Source organism: Canis lupus, chromosome 1, assembly GCF_011100685.1.
Source record: "Canis lupus familiaris isolate Mischka breed German Shepherd chromosome 1, alternate assembly UU_Cfam_GSD_1.0, whole genome shotgun sequence".
NCBI classification, from domain to species: domain Eukaryota; kingdom Metazoa; phylum Chordata; class Mammalia; order Carnivora; family Canidae; genus Canis; species Canis lupus.
The window spans coordinates 9,309,870-9,331,126 of record NC_049222.1 but is presented as its reverse complement, the minus strand read 5'-3'; the positions used below and the strand labels follow the sequence as shown (position 1 = coordinate 9,331,126).

Here is a 21,257-nt window from a genome sequence, read left to right as displayed (position 1 = left end):
CTAGCACTGATTTGACACATAATATATACTAAAAAAAGATTGATTGAGTAAATAACTATACTTTTATAGTGTGAATATGTACTTTTAATTTTCATGTGCTTGTCTCCCACTGAACTCCAAAATCTTTAAGACAAAAACCATGTCTTATTCACAATATTTTTTTTTTTTAGAATTTATCATAATATTAACCATGGGATGAAAGTAATTCATGTATCAATCTAATGTCACTTTGAACTGGGAGTGACAGAAACTTCAACAATCACACCTTAAATAAAGTTAGGTAACCATTCTCACATGGTACGATAACCAGAGATTTCATGCCACAGTTCAATCATTAAATCAAGCCCTTTTCCTCTTTCTGTTCCATTATTTTAAGTATTATCAGGTGGCTGTTACACTTGCCTTCTTCCAGAATCATGTCTTTGTTTAGGCAGGAAGAAAGCAGAGGGAAAGAGTTTCTCACTTTGTGATTTTTTTGTTTTATAGTTGGGAAACTTTCCCAACAAATTTTCCCTCAAATCTCAGCCGGAACCTGATCCTATGCTAATGCATGGTCAATGACATGTAGGCCACCATGAAAGAGTTAGACCAATTAGGATTTAGCCCCTGGGATTAGAAAAGGGACCTGGAGATCAATAGATTCCGCCTTCCACTTAAATGGGTTGTGCTTGAATTAGCAGGGAAAAGAGGATCCCTGAGTAGTTAAGGGACAATACAGATTACAGTAAATATTACCTAAAAAGAATTGGATTTGCTAAAATGAATTATTCATGTCATATGCTATTCCCGATTGTATCTTTATATTTTTATTTGTATTCATTTGGCCAAATTTAATATGAGCAATTTCTGTTTCTTTGAGGATAATTACAAATACATAAGTTCTTCTGTATTTTTAGTTATAGTGGAAAAGAAAATATGTAATATTGAAAGATATATTGTTTTCATCCACCTTCTTTTTGTAATATAGGTCTTGCTCATTCCATTGCAATGGAAACTAAAATGTTAATTATGTTCTCTTTTTTTAGACCCAAAAAGGTAAATATGAATTTAGATTCCATCCATCGGTTAATTGAAGAAACACAAATCTTCCAGATGCAGCAGTCATCAGTAAAACCACCTTGTGACATCGTAGCCCCTGATTCCTCCCCTAGGGACACTTGTCATTCCTGTTTGCCACTTCAGGGGCTGCAATCACATGCTGCTCACAACTTCTGTGCACACTCGTGCAATACCAATGAATGGAATATTTGTGAAGAGCTTCGCCTGCGGGAGCTTGAAGAAGTCAAGGCCAGAGCTGCCCAGATGGAGAAGACCATGCGGTGGTGGTCAGACTGCACTGCTAATTGGAGAGAAAAGTGGAGCAAAGTTCGGGCTGAAAGGAACAGTGCCAGGGAGGAAGGAAGACAGCTCAGAATAAAATTAGAGATGACAATGAAAGAATTGAGCGAATTGAAAAAGAAACAGAGTTTGCCACACCAAAAGGTGTTAGAAACTACCCAGGACCTGAAGCATCCCAGCTTCATGGAAGTGTCCTCTGCACAAGGAGACCAATTTCAAATTGCTTCACAAACATGTAAGTCTATCAGAGAGTATCTGGTGAAAAGAGAATTTCCTACAAAAGACAACACATACAGTAAGGTAAGAAAAAAGCTCCACAGAGGAATCCAGAGATTATGTGTGGGTTTGAATGCAGTATACAGTAATGGGGAGGAAAGAGAAAATGACAAACCCAGTGGTGACTGCATTTGCTTGCTTGGGCTGCCATACCTAGGTACCACAGATCTGGGTGGCTTCAGCAACAGAAATCTATTTTCTGATAGTTCTAGAGGTTTAGGAATGTGAGATCAAGGTGTCAGCAGGTTTGGTTTCTTCTGAGGCCTCTTCTTGGCTTACAGATGGCCACCTTTTCCTTGTGTCTTCACATGGTCTTTTCTTTGTGTGTGGTTATCTTCAAATTTCCTTGTAAAGACACTATCTCTAGGCCTACCATATTAACCTCATTTTAACTTAATGACTTCTTTAAAGACACTGTACCCAATTCAGTATCATTCTAAGGTACTGGGTGCAGGCTAAGACTTCAACATACCAGTTTTTGGGAAGAGACAGAGTTCAACAGCCCATATTACTGATCTTAGTAATATTTTTAGCAAAAATTAGCATTTTTATGTGAAAAGAAAATATTTAGAGAGATTTCTCTCCATTTACCCTCATTATGACAATAATAATAAATTGTTCATACAGTAGGTTTCATACAAAGGTTTGGGACTTTGGCTTCATGATTAATTCCTGTAAAATGGGTACTATAGGCAAATACCTTTAGGAAATGCTTCACATTATCCACTCGTGGAATTTCTTGATATTCTTAGAGTCTTGAAGTTTTTAAGAATTCTGCACAAAATAAACTTTTTAGAAGCTTTATCTAATATAGCAGTTTGTAACCTTATTTATCCATTTTCTTTAACCTGGTAAATACTATTAACAACCCATGGAACATACTTTCAGAAACCTTAGGAATTCATTTTATTTCTTTAAATAATATCAGTTTATATTGTTACTCCTTTCTAATTCCACCTCTAAAAATATAGAGCATGATATCTTGCTCTTCTATGATTCAATCTAAAAATTTAAACCTTTCTATTATGTATGGGATTTATGGTAGATATAACCTAGATTCCATTGTAAATAAAAAAGTTTTCATAGACTGAAATGTATTTCACTATAATGTAGAACATAGAAGGAAAAAAAAAAAGGCTTAAGGAATGCAAGTTAAAGTTCAGTCATATGTCTCAATTACAGACTGATAAATGAAAATAGTAATTGGATGGTGAATCATAATATTTATTTCCTCTCCAAAATATGTTTTCTTCATGTGTTTTCTGCACTAGATTTAAAAAATTAACAATAGTTGTTTTATATTTTTTTCTTTTCAGGAAGATTTGATTATTGACCAGTTAAGGTTAAATGAGGAGATGAAACTGAATCTTAACAGCCCTGATTCATTCAAGAATGGTGGTACTGAAAACTGTACACTGAAATCTGCATTAAGACTGCAAGCAATAAACCTACCTTTGGAGAATGAAGTGTCTGAAATTTCAGCTTTGCAAGTGCATCTGGATGACTTCCAAAAAATTTTATGGAAAGAAAGAGAGTAAGTGCGAATCATTGTCTCCCTTAACCAAGTCTGATTTTTCAAACTTACTGAATTAAGTCTAGCAAACTGGCCATTTGATAATGTATTTTACCTATGCTTAGTCATTAAGTACTAATATTTTAAAAAAACATTTGATATGTATTCATTTTTGAATGTTTAAAATATTAAATATTTAATATGTAAGTATTAAATACACACACTACTGCACAGGCTGTGGGCCAAATGAGAAATCCAACAGCAAGTCAAAATATGTCTCAAAACACAGGAGAAAGAAAACACAATATTGTAAAACCTGTGAAATGTAGCAAAAGCAGATGTTAGAGTGAAATTTATGTTATAAATGCTTGTATTAAGAAAAAAAGTTCAAGATGCCTAGGTGGCTCAGCTGTTGAGTGTCTGCCTTCAGCTCTGGTGTGATCCTGGGGTGTCCGGACAGGCTCCCCACAGGGAGCTGGCTTCTCCCTCTGCCTATGTCTCTGCCACTCTCTCTGTGTCTCTCGTGAATTAACAAATGAAATCTTTTTAAAAAAGTTTAATAAATCACACTACACCACAAGAAACTAGAAAAAGAATGAACTTAGCTGAAATTTAGTAGAGGAAGAAAATAACAAAGAAAAATCAGAAATAAAATAGAGTCTAGAACAAATAATAACATAACATCGAAAGTAATGACCAGTTTTTTAAAAAAAATATAAATAAAATTGACAATGCTTTAACTAAATATACTAAGTAAAAGAGAGAGAAAGTCAAAAACCAATATGAGAAATGGAAGAGAAAATAATACAAGAGATAACCACAGAAATACAGAGTGGGATAACATATTATCATAAACAGACTTAGAAAATAAAAAAAAACAGATAATTCCTAAAAATGCACAAGTTACCAAGATTGAATCATGCATCTTGATTCCAATCTTGATCTTGATTTCCAAGTAGGAAATCTTTTTTGACCAGTAGCAAGAATGAAAGTTGAATTAAAAATCAAAAATCTCCCCAAACAAAAAAGCCAAAGACTATATGGTTTCATTGGTGAATTCTACCAATTATTTACAAAAATAATTAATGACAAGTTAATCAAAATCTTACGTATAAGAAGTCCTGAACTTACTAGGGAAAACCTATAAGGCTAGCTGGAGATTCCTCAACAAACTTGGCAAGCCAGAAGGGAGTGGCACGATATATTCAGAGTGCTGAGTGATAAGAATCTGCAGCCAAGAATATCCAGCAAGGCTATCATTCAGAATATGAGGAGAGATAAAGAGTTTCCAGACAAAAACTAAAAGAGTTCATGACCACTAAACCAGCCCTGCAAGAAATATTAAAGGGAACTCTTGAGTGCAAAGGAGAGACCAAAAATGACAAAGACAAGAAAGGATCAGAGGAAATCTCCAGAAACAATGACAAAACAAGTCAAGTTCTGAATTTTGAAAAGTAATTTAAAACTTGTTAGTTTTTAGTTTTTATCATTCTTTTGATATAACTTTGTTCTTGTCTCTGGCAAATTCACCTTAATTATATTTGAATCATTAATGTAAATGGCTAGAATAGCCAGTGGTTTTCAAATTTCTACAGCATTAGCAGACATCAGTGAATCATTACAAATGAAAAATATGTTAATATTTATAAGGGACAACTCAGTTTGTGAGTTACTGATTGCAGAAAATTGTGCTTTATTCATTATCATTTGTGGTATAGAGCAAAGAAAGCTAGACTTGAGATTAGATGACCTGGATATTTACCTTGGTTCTCACATATCCAGCTACATGATTTTGGGTTAGCCAAGATTGTGCTATTATTTCCTTTGTAAAAATATGGATAGTGGTGCCTATGTTCCAGTTATCTTTTGGTTTATAGCAACACTGCCCACACGATGGTTTGTGTTGAAACAACAGTCACCATATAATCTGTTCTTGAAACTTGAGCATGCTTTGTGTAGACAGCTCATCTCTCACTACATGTGGCTTCAGCTGAGATGGCTCAAGGCTGGAGATGACTTAAGGGCTGGGGGCCAAAATCATCTGAAGCCTCCTCACTTACTCTCATATCTGGCACTTGATCTTGATTCTCCCCCTGGGGTCTTAGTCGGAACACCTGCAGGTGTCCTATCCGTTTGGCCACATGGATTCCTCACAGTGCCGTGGCTTGATTGAAAGCAAACATCTTAAAAGCACAGAAAAAAAAAATATGCTGTTTTAATTACCTTGTCTGAAAAGTCACATAGCATCACTTCAGCCTTATTCACCAAATTATTATGAGGATCAAACACAAATATTGTCTGGGAAAGTGGCTAGTGGTGTGAATTACTCAGTATGATTTATTTGTTATTCCTTCATAATCACCTTAGACAATGATTAGCATTGTGCGGAATATTTAAAACATGTTACAGTATGGCCCCCAAATCTGAAAATCATTATTTTTCCACCTAGTTATAAGACTTTTAATGGGCAGGAAAATTTGGGGAAAAATAGGTATAAATATTATTATATGTTATATAATGGTTTCAATTTTCCTAGTTTAAATAGATTGGAATAATGATAACATGCACACAGACCTTTCATGGATAGTATAAGCCCTTGATATGCCATTCTTTATCTGTTAACCAGAAATTTCTCTTTAGTCTCTCTAAATGTATTGCCCTACTAATTCCCTTTTTCAGAGGCTTTATCTATACCTCGCCATATGAGTAGATTGTGATAATACAATCACAATACATTGTAATAATGTACCTGTCTATATAATAAATATTTATTATTCTGTCATCGAGTACAAATTCCTAATAGAGGCAATCAATATTAGTAGAAAGGAGAAAAAATTTGAATTAATTTTTAGGCCTGTACCCATATTAAAAATTAATTTTATCTGGAACTGTAGATCTCAGTCAAGTTCTAAATCTGTGTTTTATTTCTTGAAGGGTTTAACTTCTTAGTAGTTACAGACTTCTCTCACACCCACTCACACTGTTACTTCACTGACATAATGTAGTACGGACCATATGAAGCTGCTCCCTCCTACGTATAAACTCCCTGCGGTGCCAGTTTTAATGACACGCATGTGTATCTCTCTACACTCCCACTCAGACACACAGACGCACACTTATATATTTGACTCCCATGGAATAAATTACCAATCCCTATAGTAAGTAAATTCTTCAACTCTCTGGGACTTCAATATATAAACCATAATCGGGCCAGAGAAAAAGGGGGAAAGGGACCTCTGATTCCACTTTGTCTCTTCACTCTTCTCTCTAATAAACAGTCCCGTGGGTGTTATGTGTCCATGAATCAACATGAGCATGCAGTCCACGTGAGGCAATCAAAAAGCCTTTTCTCTATCACAAGAGACTGTTTCCCAAGGATATAGTATATGCTGTTGCTATAAATCTGTCTAACCTTTTAAATTCTTCCTCCTGGAATCAGCAAGTTGATGGCCGGAGTTGAGAACATGTGAATATAATTTTTTCTATGTTCCCAGCTAATGGGAAAATTCTCTTGTCTAGGAATCAGCCAAGAGAACTCAGGGGATGCTTTTCACCATTGTCACTGATGACAACCTCCTTATCAAAAACAATAAACTTTATTATATTGTTTGTATTCTGAGTACTATTCAGTTTTATGAAAATAATTTTCCGGGATCTAGAAGCTCCTCATGTATTGAGAATTTGTGTATTTTTGATCTCTCAGATAAAGACTTCCCATGTGGAAAATGTGAAGTGAGGATGGGAACCTCATCCACTTACAGAGCTAGGTGTACCTAGACGTTTAGGGAGAGGAATTTTGGCAATGTCAGATCTTATGTAAAGGAGATGATGAAGTAAAAATATTTTCATTTAGAACCAGTTCTCAAAGTAAACTGCAGATGGCACCTGTATCCCTTAGAAAATGTTTGCACCATGCATTTAAGCAGAGCCTTAATCCTCGCCTCACTATTTTATTTCTTAGTCTATTTTCTATGGAAGAAAAGTAGTATGCTTCAATTATTTTGCTTTGCTTCATAAATGGTGTGTTTTTTCTTGATAAAATGAGACATATATATATATTATTTTGCTTTGCTTCATAAATGGTGTGTTTTTTCTTGATAAAATGAGATATATATATATATATATATATATATATATTCTTCAATGAGCCCAATGAACAAAATGGCATGCAAATCTAGTTAATATTATTTAATGTAATATTATTATAAATTACACAGTCAGGCCTACTTATTTATTCACTATTACTAATGGGATATGTGGTAAACCTTTGCCTTTTTAAAAAAGTAATTTATGATTTGTATTCCTTTATACATATGTATTTATTTTTCTAGCTTTATTGAAGTATACATGAGAAATAAAATTTGTGTGTATTTAAGTTGAGCAATGTGATGAATTTGGTTTAAGATTTTATTTTATTTTATTTTATTTATTTTATATTTTTAAAAAGATTTTATTTATTTATTTGACAGAGAGAGAGCACAAGCAGGCAGACAGGCAGGCAGAGGGAGAGGGAGAAGCAGGGAGCCTGACATGGGGCTGCTTCCAGGACCCTGTGGGATCATGACCTGAACCAAAGGCAGATACTTAACCAACTGAGCCACTCAGGTGTTCCTAAAGTTTTTATTTTAATTCCAGTTAGTTAATTTGCAGTAGTACAGTACAGTGATTTAGCAGTTCCATATGTCACCCTGTGCACATCCCCACAAGCACACGTGATGTTTTGGTATATGTGTGAAATGATTACCACAATCAAGCTAATTAACACATCCATCGCTTAACACCATTATTAATTTTTGCGTGTGGTGAGACCTCTTATGATCTACCCACTTAGAAAATTTCAAGTGTACAGTCTGGTATTGTTAGCTATAATCATCATGCTGTACCTTAGTTTCCAGAAGGATTTATAACTGAGAGTTTGTACGCTTTGACTGATGTCTACGAACTGTCCCCACTTCCCAGCCCCTGGCATTTACCATTCTACTCTCTGTTACTATGAGATTTTTAAGATTCTACATATAAGTGAAATGATGTAGTATTTGTCTTTCTGCATCTGGTTTATTTCACTTCCCGTAATGTCCTACACTGTGTACACACACACACACACATACACACACACACCCCTCACATTTTCTGCATCTGTTTATTTGTAGATGGACAGTTAGATTGCTTCTGTATCTCAGCTTTTGCAAATAATGCTGCAGTGAACATGAAGGTCTCTTTGAGATATTTGTTTCCTTTCCTTAGGCTGTATACCTAGAAGTGGGATTGCTAGATCATTCAACAGTTGTTTTTAATTTTTTGAGGAGCCTGCATATCTTTTTCCACAGTGGCTGCACCAACTTACATTCCCCTCAACAATGTCGTTTCAACTACACTCTTACCAACACTTGTTATCACTTGTGTTTTTGGTAATGACCATTCTAAAATAATGAGGTAATATCTCACTGAAGTTTGGGTTTGCTTTTCCCTGATGATTACTAATGTTAAGCATCTATTCATATACTTGGCCTTTTGTATGTCTTCCTGGAAAACTGTTTACCTTATTCATTCCTTAATTTTTGTTTGTTTGGGGGTGTTTTTGGTTTTGATTTTTGCTATTGAGTTGTGTGGGTTCCTTATATATTTTGGCTTCCTTATCAGATATATGGTTTCCAAATATTTTCTATAGGTTGCCTTTTCATTTTGTTGTTTCTTTTCCTGTGCAGAAGCATTTTAGTTTGATTTATTTCTGCTTATTTTTGCTTTTGCTGCCTCTGCTTTTGGTGTTGAGTCCAAAAGAATATTGCCAATACCAATATCCAGGAGCTTTTTCCTTAAGTTTTCTTTGAGGACTTTTACAGTTTCAGTCTTATATTTAATCCATTTCAAGCCACTTTTTGTGCACTTTTGCAATTGGTTTTTATTGTATAGTGTCTTTTATGTTTGAGTAATACCCTACTTAAGGAGATGGAGTCTGTTTTTCTGCATAGACTACAAAATTGTTAGTAAGTCTCAACTTGAGTCTCCCTTGTGGTTAAGGTGCAGGCACTTGACATAGGAACAGCTCTTGAGATGTAGCCACCTAGCCTTTTTAGCAAAAGCTAATGCCCCAAGAAAAAGAGAGCACCTATCCTGGTGAGGAGGAAGCCTGTGGTAGTAGCTACATCTTGATCCAAGAGGCAGCAGTGGTTTCCAGGGAAAATATCGCCATGTCTGGAGTTGGTGGTATTGAGGTCATGCTGTGATGCCCGTACCTAAATGGTGGCTGCAATGAAATACTGATGGGAAGATTGCTATGGCATCATCTTTGGTATTTCTTGCTGTGCAGGTTCCCCATTTGCTTCTCTGGATCTTCCCAGAGTTTCCTCAAAAAGATTCTTTGAGCTAATAATATCCTTTACTACTTTACTTATATTGGCTAATTCGAAATATTTACTCATTAGACACATATTTGATACCAAGAAAGTGGACAGGCAACAGGCAGTGGGGTCTTCATAGGATCAGCTCTGTGGCATGAGAGCAAATCCTTTGTTCCTGGCTGGATCATCTCAGAGTCTTGGTCTCTGATCATTTTGGATATTTCTGAGTTTCATAGTATTTTAAAAATTCATCTCTTTTCTAATTAAATTAACTATATATGGCTTGGCTATTTGCTGAAAGATGCTAAAAATGCTAAGGATATAATTGTTAATACTTGAGAGTAGAGTCACAAAATGACAAATATGTTGCTGATTAAAAACATATTTAAAACTTTTTTATTATTTATAGTTTGATACTAACTACAGTTTAGACTAATAGAAAAATTAATATTTAGATGTTATTATAAGTTAATTTGTTTTTGTCTGGCAAAAACAAATATTGATAGAACTTTAAGAAAGTACTTGTTATTTTACAATAAAATTTCGCACAGTTCAAAAGTGATTACTTTTATCCCCAAATATTAGTGTTTCAGGAATTTTCATCCCTGAAAAATATTTTGGCTAAATTTTTGTCTATATATATATGTCCAAGTTTTATGTTCAATTATTGTGGGATCATCATAACTATCAAAGGATTGTATAGAAATATAATAATACCTTTCCAGAAAAATCATTTTGGTTTACACTTTATCTTTTAGTTCTTCAAATTTTATATATTTCAGCAATGAGATCTTTAAAAGTTTATATCATCATATTAAAAATACTACATTTTGGCTGAACTTTATCTTACTATTTTTTAAATATGCAATATTCTTTATAGAGTAAAATAAGTTTTTTTCTTTGCCTTAATAGTTCAAATGATCTGATGATAATTTAAATTTCAATTATAAATTTAACTGCATAGTTAGTAATTTTGGAAATTCCTCTAAAATATAGAATAAATTGATTAGGCCAGAAATTAAGAATTTAAAGAGTGCCCTCTGCTGCATAAATTTAAGTGTGCAGGGTCCTTATGTCCTCAATGTTTGCTTGCATAGAGTCAACTAAAAATATTTTAGTTGTATAAATTTGCTAAAAATATCCAAGCATCGCTATATCATTAAATACATGTTTATGAATTGCCTTTCCTTTCACTTCTTAGACTAAATTATACCATCTTATGTAATAAAAACACATAATTTTATTTCAGTAAACTAATAAATATTAGTTATTATATTTAAGATGCATACATGAAGAGATAAATAATACTATATTATAAATATTACTAATATGTCTTAAATAAGGCATAAGAATCTATTTCCTTATAACACATTTGGGCAAAATTATATTATTTTTATTTTATGAACTGGTTTTGACTAATTCTAGGTCTAGGTGTAATCTAGATATAATTCTATCTTTAGAATATTTCTATGTTTCTGTATAATTAAGATTAAAAGCTTAATTAATATATAGTTTGCAGTACTCTTCTTGAACCTCTTATAAAATTCTGAAAGAATATTTACCCCAATACTTTTTATGACATTTTTAAGAATCAACATTTATTCTACAATAATAATAAATCATTTTTACTGTAATGTGAGCCTTTTTGCTAACATTATCATTTGATCTTTTAAACTGCAATGTTAAGAACTGATGGTGATTTCTGAACATGTATGATCCTAAATTTTAAAGTGTAGACTTTTCTCAATTTTTCAAGTAAATTTTATATTATTCTACTAATAAATTTTGAGATAATTTATCAATGTATGCTTATTACACAAATGTAGTTAATTAGTATCCTTTAATAAAATCACTTTATTTACTATATTCCTTTTCCTTTTTAAAATTTTCAATCCCTGACAAAAATAGAGATTCCCATGTTCTACTCATGCAACTCTAGTAAATTAAGAGTACAGTGATTCTTAAACATTCCAGTGAAGTTACAAATTTAGTGAAATTTTCTTATTTTTGCAACTGAAATTACAAGTCTAAGTCAATACTCAATTTCTCTTAAATATTCAAATATGACTTATCATTTGAAAACCTTAAAATTATCCAAATGCCAAATATATAACATATTTTAATGTACAGTGATTTTTTTCATGTTCTGTTTAAGTGTGACACCAAACATTAGTATTTGGCAGTTTGTTCATTATTTCTATACTTAATCTCATTCTTGAAATCCTAACCATAGTCACTAAGATAAAAATAATATCTTGGAAAGTAACTTGGATGTCATTAACTGGCTGGGTCTGCTTATCTATAAGGATTTTGGGCTGAAGTTGTTATCTGGAGCTGTAGACATTCATAGACAGTGTTCATAGGACCTAGACTTTCATATCAAGCCCTTTTGTTTGTTAATTTTAATGTATTTGCTGTTAATAGGAGATTCAAAATTATAGTCTAATAAATGGTGTCGGTGTTTTTGCAACCTGAGTCTTCTGAGGTTAAAACTTAGCTAATGCTCACATTCTCAAAGGTTCATGCAAATATAATTATATAACTTTTTAATAAGCTACTTATCCACTGATTGGATTAAACTAATATATTTATGACCTAATTCTATTTTGAATTATTTTCACAGTATTGCTATGGAAGATTCATATTTCTCATAAATATGTAAACTTCATTCAATTTTGATTCTGGATGCATCTTCTAGGTCTATGAACATGTTTCTAAGAAACTTCTACTGATATTATCACTGAAATAGACCCAAGTGTGTATACTGGTTAATTACAATAAGGTTGTAACTAACAACCACAAAATCTCAGTGGTATACAACAATCAGACTTTATTCAGCTGGAGTCTGTGAGCCAACTAAAGGCTGCTTGATCCAGACGAGGCTCTGCAGGGGAGGCTGGTTATGATCCCTGTCTCTCATACTCCCACTGGGAGCAGTGAGTCCACATTGCTATGTACTTCCCATTGCTGTGGCCAAAATACAAGAAGGTAAAACCAGTTGCATAAACATTTTGAAGGCTCAGCCACATGGTGCCCACTAGCATTCCATTGATGGTGTCAGGCACATTTTCCATTTTCCAAATCACTGCAAGTGATGATTTCATCATGTCTTTCACCACCAAATAACACATATCACCATTTTTTTTTCCAGCTGCTTATGCTTTATCACCATTTTTCCTCTAGCATCCCCCTTTTAAGTATCATTTTCTATATCAGTTATATTTGCTGCAGAAAAAAATACAATAAAACAACCTGAGCGTGCACACACACACACACACACACACACACACACCATAAAATTCAGTGGCCTAAAACAATTATTTATTTTGCCCATATGGACAAAAAAGGTGGGCCAGCTGGGTTTGTCTCCATGGTAAGGTTGGGCTCAGATCTGCTTTATGTTTTTATTTGGGGACAGCAATTCCTCGGGGAAACTCTTTTCACAGTGATGGCTGAGACATGAGACAAGAAGCCCAACCACACAGATTCTTTTCAAACATCTGGGTCTGTCATATCTGCTAATATCCTATTGTCAAAACCTAGAAGCAAGGATTGAATAAAGCAACTCTGTCCGTGGAAGTAGAAAAAACACTACATTTTTTAACAGTAATCTGATGCACCACACAGATGAAGATTGGCCATCTGCAAAGGTCAATATATGCTAATTACAACCAGAAGTAAACAATTATTTTCAGTGAATCACTCTGATAGACATATGGGCATACAAAAAAAATCAATAATTGAAGATATTAAAAGACCAGATTTCAATTCTAATTCTGTCATTTGTTGTAGAAATGGATAAATTAATCCAATTATTTAAAATAAAGATCCAAGTGAAATTTTTTCATTAAAACAAAATTGCAAATATTTTTAAAAAGTATTTTTATATCTCCAGTAAATGATTTCTTAAATTCTTATGTGGACTCCTTAGCATTCTCTTTCATATCAAAGGATGATTTCTTTATTTATATATAGTCACAATATGAAGTTGATAAAAGCCATGTTAAAATTAGAAATATATATATATATCCTCCTAAATAAGGAAACAATATGAATAAGAGAATGAGAGAAAGGCATGAATAATAGAGGAGAAAGCTGGCAGAAACTCAAATACTTTGATAATGGCAAAGGAAAATTAAAAATGCTTAACTTACTCTAATACTAATTAACAGAATAAAAAACTAAACCAAGTTTTACTCATCATTTATAATTTTTTAGCTAGAAAAGTTTTTTTTTGTGATTATAATGGTCATATACGAGTATAAAGATAAGGAAAATAGGTAATCAAAAATTGGGGATCCCTGGGTGGCGCAGCGGTTTGGCGCCTGCCTTTGGCCCAGGGCGCGATCCTGGAGACCTGGGATCGAATCCCACATCGGGCTCCCGGTGCATGGAGCCTGCTTCTCCCTCTGCCTATGTCTCTGCCTCTCTCTCTTTCTCTCTCTGTGACTATCATAAATAAATAAAAATCTAAAAAAAAAAAAAATCAAAAATTGAATGTGTTCCTAAAATTATTTTTAAATTGTAAGACTCTTTTGCTCTTAATTCTTTATTTAGAATGCGTTCATCTTTGGAAAAAGAAATAGAACGACTGGAGTCAGCTTTGTCTGTGTGGAAATGGAAGTATGAAGAACTGAAAGAATCAAAGCCAAAAAATCTGAAAGAGGTATGAAGGCATACAATGTAGAGGAAGAAATGAAACTGACAGTTTTCTCTGTTCAGATATGTAACCTCATGGGCAGAAAGCTCTATAAACAAGAGGAAAGGTTAAAAAAATTGAATTTCCTCCATCAGAGGGATATTTTAGCTGACATGTCCATGTGAACTTAGTCAAACTCAACTCATAAGAAATCTTGTTCTAAATAATGTATGTTTTTAATGAACGTGACACAATTAACTTTCTATGTCAGGCTCATGTGAGGGGACTGCTAAAGAGTCATTATATCCTAGCACTTATAATAAACAATTTTACTTTACTCGTTTAGGTAGCAGTCTGAAAATATCAATATATCTCAAGTGCACCTAAGTTCTTTTAATATTGACTGTATGGCTATTCAGGATCAGCTACTTGCCTTTATACTTTCCCTTTGCATTTTCATCAATAAAATGCTGTCACGAACCTTTCCCATTTCAATGATTTATTAATATTCATTGTTTAAACAATATTAATTGTACGTTTTGTGTGCACCAAAGCATTGTTCCAGGTAAGCATGTGGGATAGAATAATGAGCAAAGAAAAGAAAAATCCTAACAAAATAATAAGCCAAAAGCTTCAAATGAGTCAACATTTAGTTGGGGTGTATATATATGTATGTGTATTTATATGTGTATTACATTAATTATATACTATATGTTATACATTATATCTGTACATATACACACACACAGACACACACACATGCCTACAGATCATATGTACCTTGACCAGCTGTCTAAAGAAGGTAAGTAATCAGTTATGTAACTGTGCTTTAATCAAAAACACTATTACGTCCATTTAAAAAAAAAATTGGTAAGTAATACATCTCTTTGTTTATGAAATCCACATTAATGATGCTTCAGGTTTGTTTCCAGCAGGTGGTAAAGTTTAGAGTCATTAACTTTTTAAAAAATATTTTATTTATTTATTCATGAGAGACACAGAAAGAGAGGCAGAGACACAGGCAGAGGGAGAAGCAGGCTCCCTGATGAGGGAAGGGGGCCTGATGTGGGACTCGATTCCAGGACCCCAAGATCACCACTTGGGCCAAAAGCAGATGCTCAGCCACTGAGCCACCCAGGTGCCCTAGAGTCATTAACTTAAGTTTGCTGAAATCCCATGAGGAACCTTGTTTGAAGCATATGCCTGACTTCTGAGTCATATGCAAGCATTCTGATGTCGAGTGTCGTAATTATCATGCACTGGTTCAGAAATAGTCAGATGTTAACACATTGGACCACTGAGATTTAAAAGGAGGGAGAGCTTTTCCTAATATTTTAGAGCAAATATTTCCTGCTTAAAAATCATTTATTAACAAAAGGCAATTTCAGAGAGAGCTACAGACTGTTTGAGAATATTTCTCAATGAGGGGTAAGTTAAATAATTAAGGCTTTGCTACATAAAGTTTACCTCTTCTTTATATGTTCATGTTAGATTGTCAGAGTTGTTTTGTTTCTAGCTCAAACTTTAGGTTTATATATATATATATATATATATATATATATCATATATAAATCATATATATAAATATGTACATCACATATATAAATCATATATATAATATACACACACACAATGTATGTGTGTGTACACATACACATACATTTATATATGGATCCTAGTATTTATATTCCCAGGTACCTAACTGAACATGATGTCTCTGAGTCTGACCAAAGACAGTAAATTAATGTTATACAGGGAAAATAGTTCACAACACAAAAATATTATGTTTAGAGTTTCTATGTATTTGCCCTTATAATACAGTGGTCTCTAAATTTGATTGAGAAAGATAATATTGAAGGTAGAATGGGTTTTAAATTGAATTTTAAAAGAAATGTGCAGTTACTATCTCTTGCCACTAGTGGACAGTGCAGACCTGATAAAGTTCGTTTTTTAAGGCTTTTTTTTCAAGTAATTTAACATTTGTATAGTAACTGGTTTGGAAAAAAGTCGTAATGTTGAGTTGGTTTACAAAGGGATATGTATATTTTAAGATGTTTAATGTTTTATATTCAAAGATGATATTTTGGACGTTAAGTCGGAACATGTCTACTTTAACAAAGCTTTATAGATGAGAAAAGATAAAACCAATGTAGCATTTTACAGTGTAAAATGGGTCTACAATTTGAAACCCATACAGAAATATGTATTAGTACAAATCTGATCCTTTTACTAGATAAAATTATAGGGTGTTTGGAACAGGAAAACCTCAACATTGTTGTGAGATTTGTTCAACTATTTAAACTTTGAGTGCAAGTTTCAGTTCAGTGAACTACAAATTTGAACACTGAGTGGAAGTGACAATGAATAAAAAAAGTTTACTGTAGATGATGGAAAGTTAATTTTATAGAAATAAAGAAAAAACATTGAATTATTTATATGAGATTATTTTTTAATAGCTCTCTCCACTCCCTAGAAATGGAATTTGTGATATTCTTTAAAGCTTTTATGAAGAGATGTGGTATGAACATATGTTTAAATTATCTTATAAAATATTGTGGAATATTTGAAAGTATTTAAAAACTGAATAAACAAAAACACTGTCATATGCAATTTTTGTATGTACTTTGTCTAATTGCTTTATAATAGATTAGAACAAGAAGAATTTTTTGGTACATTTAGAAATGGGATTGTAGAGTATAAGTGTAAAATATTGAAAGTTTCTATTCAGTTGATTGACAATCCGGAAACATGTCATGATGCAGCCTTTGGAGCTTCATATGAATTCTCTCTTCTTACTCCATTCTTCAAAAATTATGATAAATGACCTTCACTTTCACTGTAGCTCTTCATCTATAAAAAAATTTTGAACACAAGTGTAATTCTGTTTTAGATGCCTGAAACTGTTACAAGCAAATACATGCCTGGCTAGGAACTGGTGATAGAAAGATTGGCAATTTTTGGAGTTGGAAACAGATGTGCTTAATAGACCAAGGTTTTTAAAAATGTATTTGAAAATCTGGCATCTGTAGAGAGAAATCATTCTTAAATCACTGACATTTAGAGAAGAGTAAATATAAGAATGCAATTGTAAAATCTAATAAGTATTTAAAATGCAACCAAGACAATGAGTGGTAGAGATGATTATGTTCCAAATGCTACTCCCATGCTGAATTTAATACTTATTCAGCTTTTCCTTTGCACATCTGTAAGTATTGATTTGGAATTACATCATGAATTCCAATTTTTTTAAATGGTCATTTTCATGAAATCTTATCATTTAGAGAATCAAATATTCATGGAAGTAATATTGATTACAAATAATTATGCTACTTTTGCTTTAACAATAAATGACTGATTCTCTCCTTAATGAAAGATATCTTACCATATGTGTAGAATACTGCTAACATTTTAAAACTGGTCTCAAACTGAAAAATTAAATGTAACTTTAAAAATGTAATCTGTCTTTGAAAATTTTGTGCTTTCACCAGTATATTCTATAGGATTTTATCAAGGAATTTGATAAACAATGATAATAACAATGTTTCCAGTAGTTTATAATTTACAATGTTGTTTTATAAAGATTTATATTAAATACTGATAGAGATAGGCTTTGTGGGACTGTATATGACACTAAGAGCTGCCATTAAAGTATAATCTCAAATATCTCAAAACACCTTTCTGATTTGAGGGTAATAGAAGGTTAGAATTAGCATTATATGTAGCTAAAATTCTACACTAGTACTTTTATTTTTTTTCAGAAATAAGATTTTTTTTCTTTCTTTATTTTTTACTGAAGTTTCATCAAAGATACCTTCACTTTTTAAAAGATTATGTCAGCTGACACAGGTTGCTTCCCTCTCTTGGCAATTGTAAATAACGCAATAGATGCAAGGGTGTATATACCTTTGTGGATTAGTATTTCATTTTTTTGGGTAAATACCATCAGTGTAATTGTTGTATACACAGTATTTTTATCTTTAATTTTTTGGGGAACCTCCGTACTTTTTTCCACAGTGGCTGTACCAAATTACATTCCTTGGTGCACGAAGGTTCCTTTTTCTCCACATCCTTGCCAACACTTGTTTTTTATTTTAGCCATTCTGACAGGTGTGAGGTGATAACTCATTGTGGTTTTGATTTGCATTTCCCGGATAATGAGTGGTATTGAGCCTCATTTCCTGTGTCTTTTGGCCATCTGTATGTCTTCTTTGTAGAAATATCTGTTCATGTCTTCTGACCATTTTTAATTGGATTATTCGTTTTTGGGTGTTGACTTGTATGAGTTCTTTATTTTTGATAGTAACGCTTTCTCAGATATGTCATTCACAGATATCTTCTCCCTTTCAATAGGTTGTCTTTTAGTTTTGTTGACTATTTCCTTTGCTGTGCAGAAACTTTTTTTTTACTGTGATATAGTCCCAATAGTTTATTTTTGCTTTTCTTTCCTTGCCATTATGGGAACTGTTCTGCATACATAAGGAAAGGGTCCTCGAAGATACTTACTTGAAATAGGTGTATGGTGAAGTGTTAGTACAGCTGCGAGTGCAAAACTTCTTCAAAAACTGTCATTTTGCTATTTTGTGGCTTAAATTACTCCATAGAAATGATAAAAATTCTTAATGTCTTCTCAGTTCTAACCCTAAATGGTAGCTCCTACCACTACGTTCCCTCTCTATTGCTTTCCTCATCATAACCTTCAGATCTCCTACTTTGCCCCCTCCTGTCGTCTCTTATCCATCACTGTTGACTTTTTATTTTTCCATCCAGCAACTAGCGTGATATTTTTAAAAACATAAATTGGATCATATTACACCCTTGCTTCAAATTCTTCAGTGAATTCCCTTGTACTTAAAGTATGCGTCCCTCCAAGTAATCGGAAGTCTAAGGAAATCTGAATCCACCTGGTTAAACCACCAGATGTTGACAATTCAAAGGATGTCTTCTGATAATGATACCACTCTTTTCAACCCTAGCTGCTTTAACAAGCAGTGTCCCGAATTTCAGCAGGTAGGACCCAATGAATGATTATTTTTGACTCACATATACTCCCTTTGGAGGGTAGCCTTCTCCTTCTATACAGTGACTCTCTGTCCCCTGGGCTCTCAGAGGTCATGCAACTGAATACTCTGCATCCAAGCAAGATTAGAAAAAAGAGAATGGGAATCATATGGAGATGCTTTGTGCTCTAGGCTTGGGTCTGGTGTACCTTATAACCCACAGGCAAGTACTCATTTGCATAGTGATACCTAATTGTAAGGAATGTTAGGAAATGTCTTCAAGCTATATACTTAAAAAAAAAAAAAGACAAAGTGAATTTTGTAACCATCAAACCAGTTCCTAATGCAGGAAACAATATATTACATAATTAGTAACATTTACTGATTAATATGTTATCTTATTGATAAATATAAATATATATGTATACACACACATATAGTTAAAGACTTATTTATTTGAGAAAGAGAGAGAGTGCATGTGAGACAGAACACAAGTGGGAGGAAGGGTAGGGGGAGAGGGAGAAGCAGATTGCCCACTGAGTAGGGAGCCCAAGAGACATGGAGCTCCATTCCAGGACTGTGGAATCAGGACCTGAGCCAAAGGCAGATGCTTACCCAACTGAGCTATCTAGGTGCTCCTATTAATAAATATATTAATTAATGTATTACCTTCATTATTACTGATAAGACTTATATTTAAGGGAAAGTGAGCTTCCTAATCCTAAAATCCATATTAAAGAGCTTGACTTACATCCCCACAAATGGGCTAAACAGGTTGAGACCTGTTTTTCATGTGAGTCCCTTTCACTTTTCATCTTTTGTGTTTGAGAAAGATTATGCAAGGTGTGCTTCTTGCAGATCTCTTTTACCCTAAAAATGGGAGGGAAGGAGTAGAGCTCTAGGTGCCTGATTTCTCATTTAAACTCACCAGTGAGATAACTCCTCCTCCTCCTCCTTCTCCTGGGAAAGAAGAAGTAACAGATGGAGGGACACCTGAATTTGTAGGCAAATAGTTGACCATCCAGAGGAATGCATACTTTAAGTAGAGAGAAAAAAGCTCCCCTCCCTTTACTATTTACTGTCATCTACATGATTTCACTTCTTCTTCTCCTTCTCCCTCTTCCTCTCTTCTTCCTTCTTCTTCTTCTTCCTCTTCTTCTTCTTCTTCTTCTTCTTCTTCTTCTTCTTCTTCTTCTTCTTCTTCTTCTTCTTCTTCTTATCAACTGATGATACTTGTTCCTGTGCCAGGTGGAGTGATTGCTCCTGACTACCAGGGGAATTTGGATTGGTGCTACACCATGGAACTGAGGAAGAGTATATCAGGAGTGTAGGAAATCCCTTAAGGAGTCAGCATTACCATGTTCTGTGATTACGGTTGATGGAAAACTGTAACAATTCAATGCAGGCAGGATTAATAAAGGCCCTGTGCCTTTGGGAATGAAGGTTTGGGTCATCCCATCAGGTAAAGAACCATGACCATCTAGGTGCTTGCTGAAGACAAAGGGAATACAGAATGAATGGTTGAAGAAAGTAGCTACAACCAGATGACCAGTTATAGAAATGAAGTCATCAGTAGTTTTTCCTTATTTTGCTATGAATATGTCTTTCTCCCTATTCTTCTGTCTGCCAGCAGCAGAAACCAACACTGTGCCCTATCTCTTTATATATTTGTTTTCTTTCCTCTCTGATTCCCTATCATTAACATAAGATGTATTACTTTTATATCAGTATTTAAGAATTATTAATTTTATTTCAGAGTTTAAATTATGGGATATCAGAAGAGTAAACATTACTCAGGGACTTCCCTTCCTCTTTTGGAGAAGGGATTAGTGCATTTTCAGTTCTATACAGAGATGTATCATGTTAGATGGATTGTTTTGGTCTTTATGTGAAGATTAAGTGTAGTTTTAAGAGATACATATGGATGCTGTGTTGATGAAGGTCAGATTTGTGATGGTTAATTCTTTTTCTTTAAGATTTTATTTATTAAAAAAAAATTTTATTTATTTATTCATGGGGGGGTTGGGGACACAAGCAGAGGGAGAAGCAGGCTCCATGCAGGGAGCCTGACGTGGGACTCCATCCTGAGACTCCAGGATCATGCCCTGGGCTGAAGGCAGGCGCTACCTGCTGAGCCACCCAGGTGTCCCATGTGA

At 33.7% G+C, this 21,257-nt stretch overlaps 1 protein-coding gene across 7 annotated transcripts in view; it reads left to right on the top strand.

The window, feature by feature from the left end:
* Positions 1–21,257, top strand: part of CCDC102B (coiled-coil domain containing 102B) — a 138,583-nt gene that overhangs the window by 38,512 nt on the left and 78,814 nt on the right. For all 7 annotated transcript variants that reach the window (XM_038525821.1, XM_038525824.1, XM_038525820.1 and 4 more), the window contains 3 exons: positions 1,026–1,638; positions 2,931–3,148; positions 14,023–14,131. In XM_038525821.1, coding sequence (XP_038381749.1) covers positions 1,026–1,638; positions 2,931–3,148; positions 14,023–14,131 — 940 coding nt within the window. The remainder of the gene's footprint in view (positions 1–1,025; positions 1,639–2,930; positions 3,149–14,022; positions 14,132–21,257) is intronic.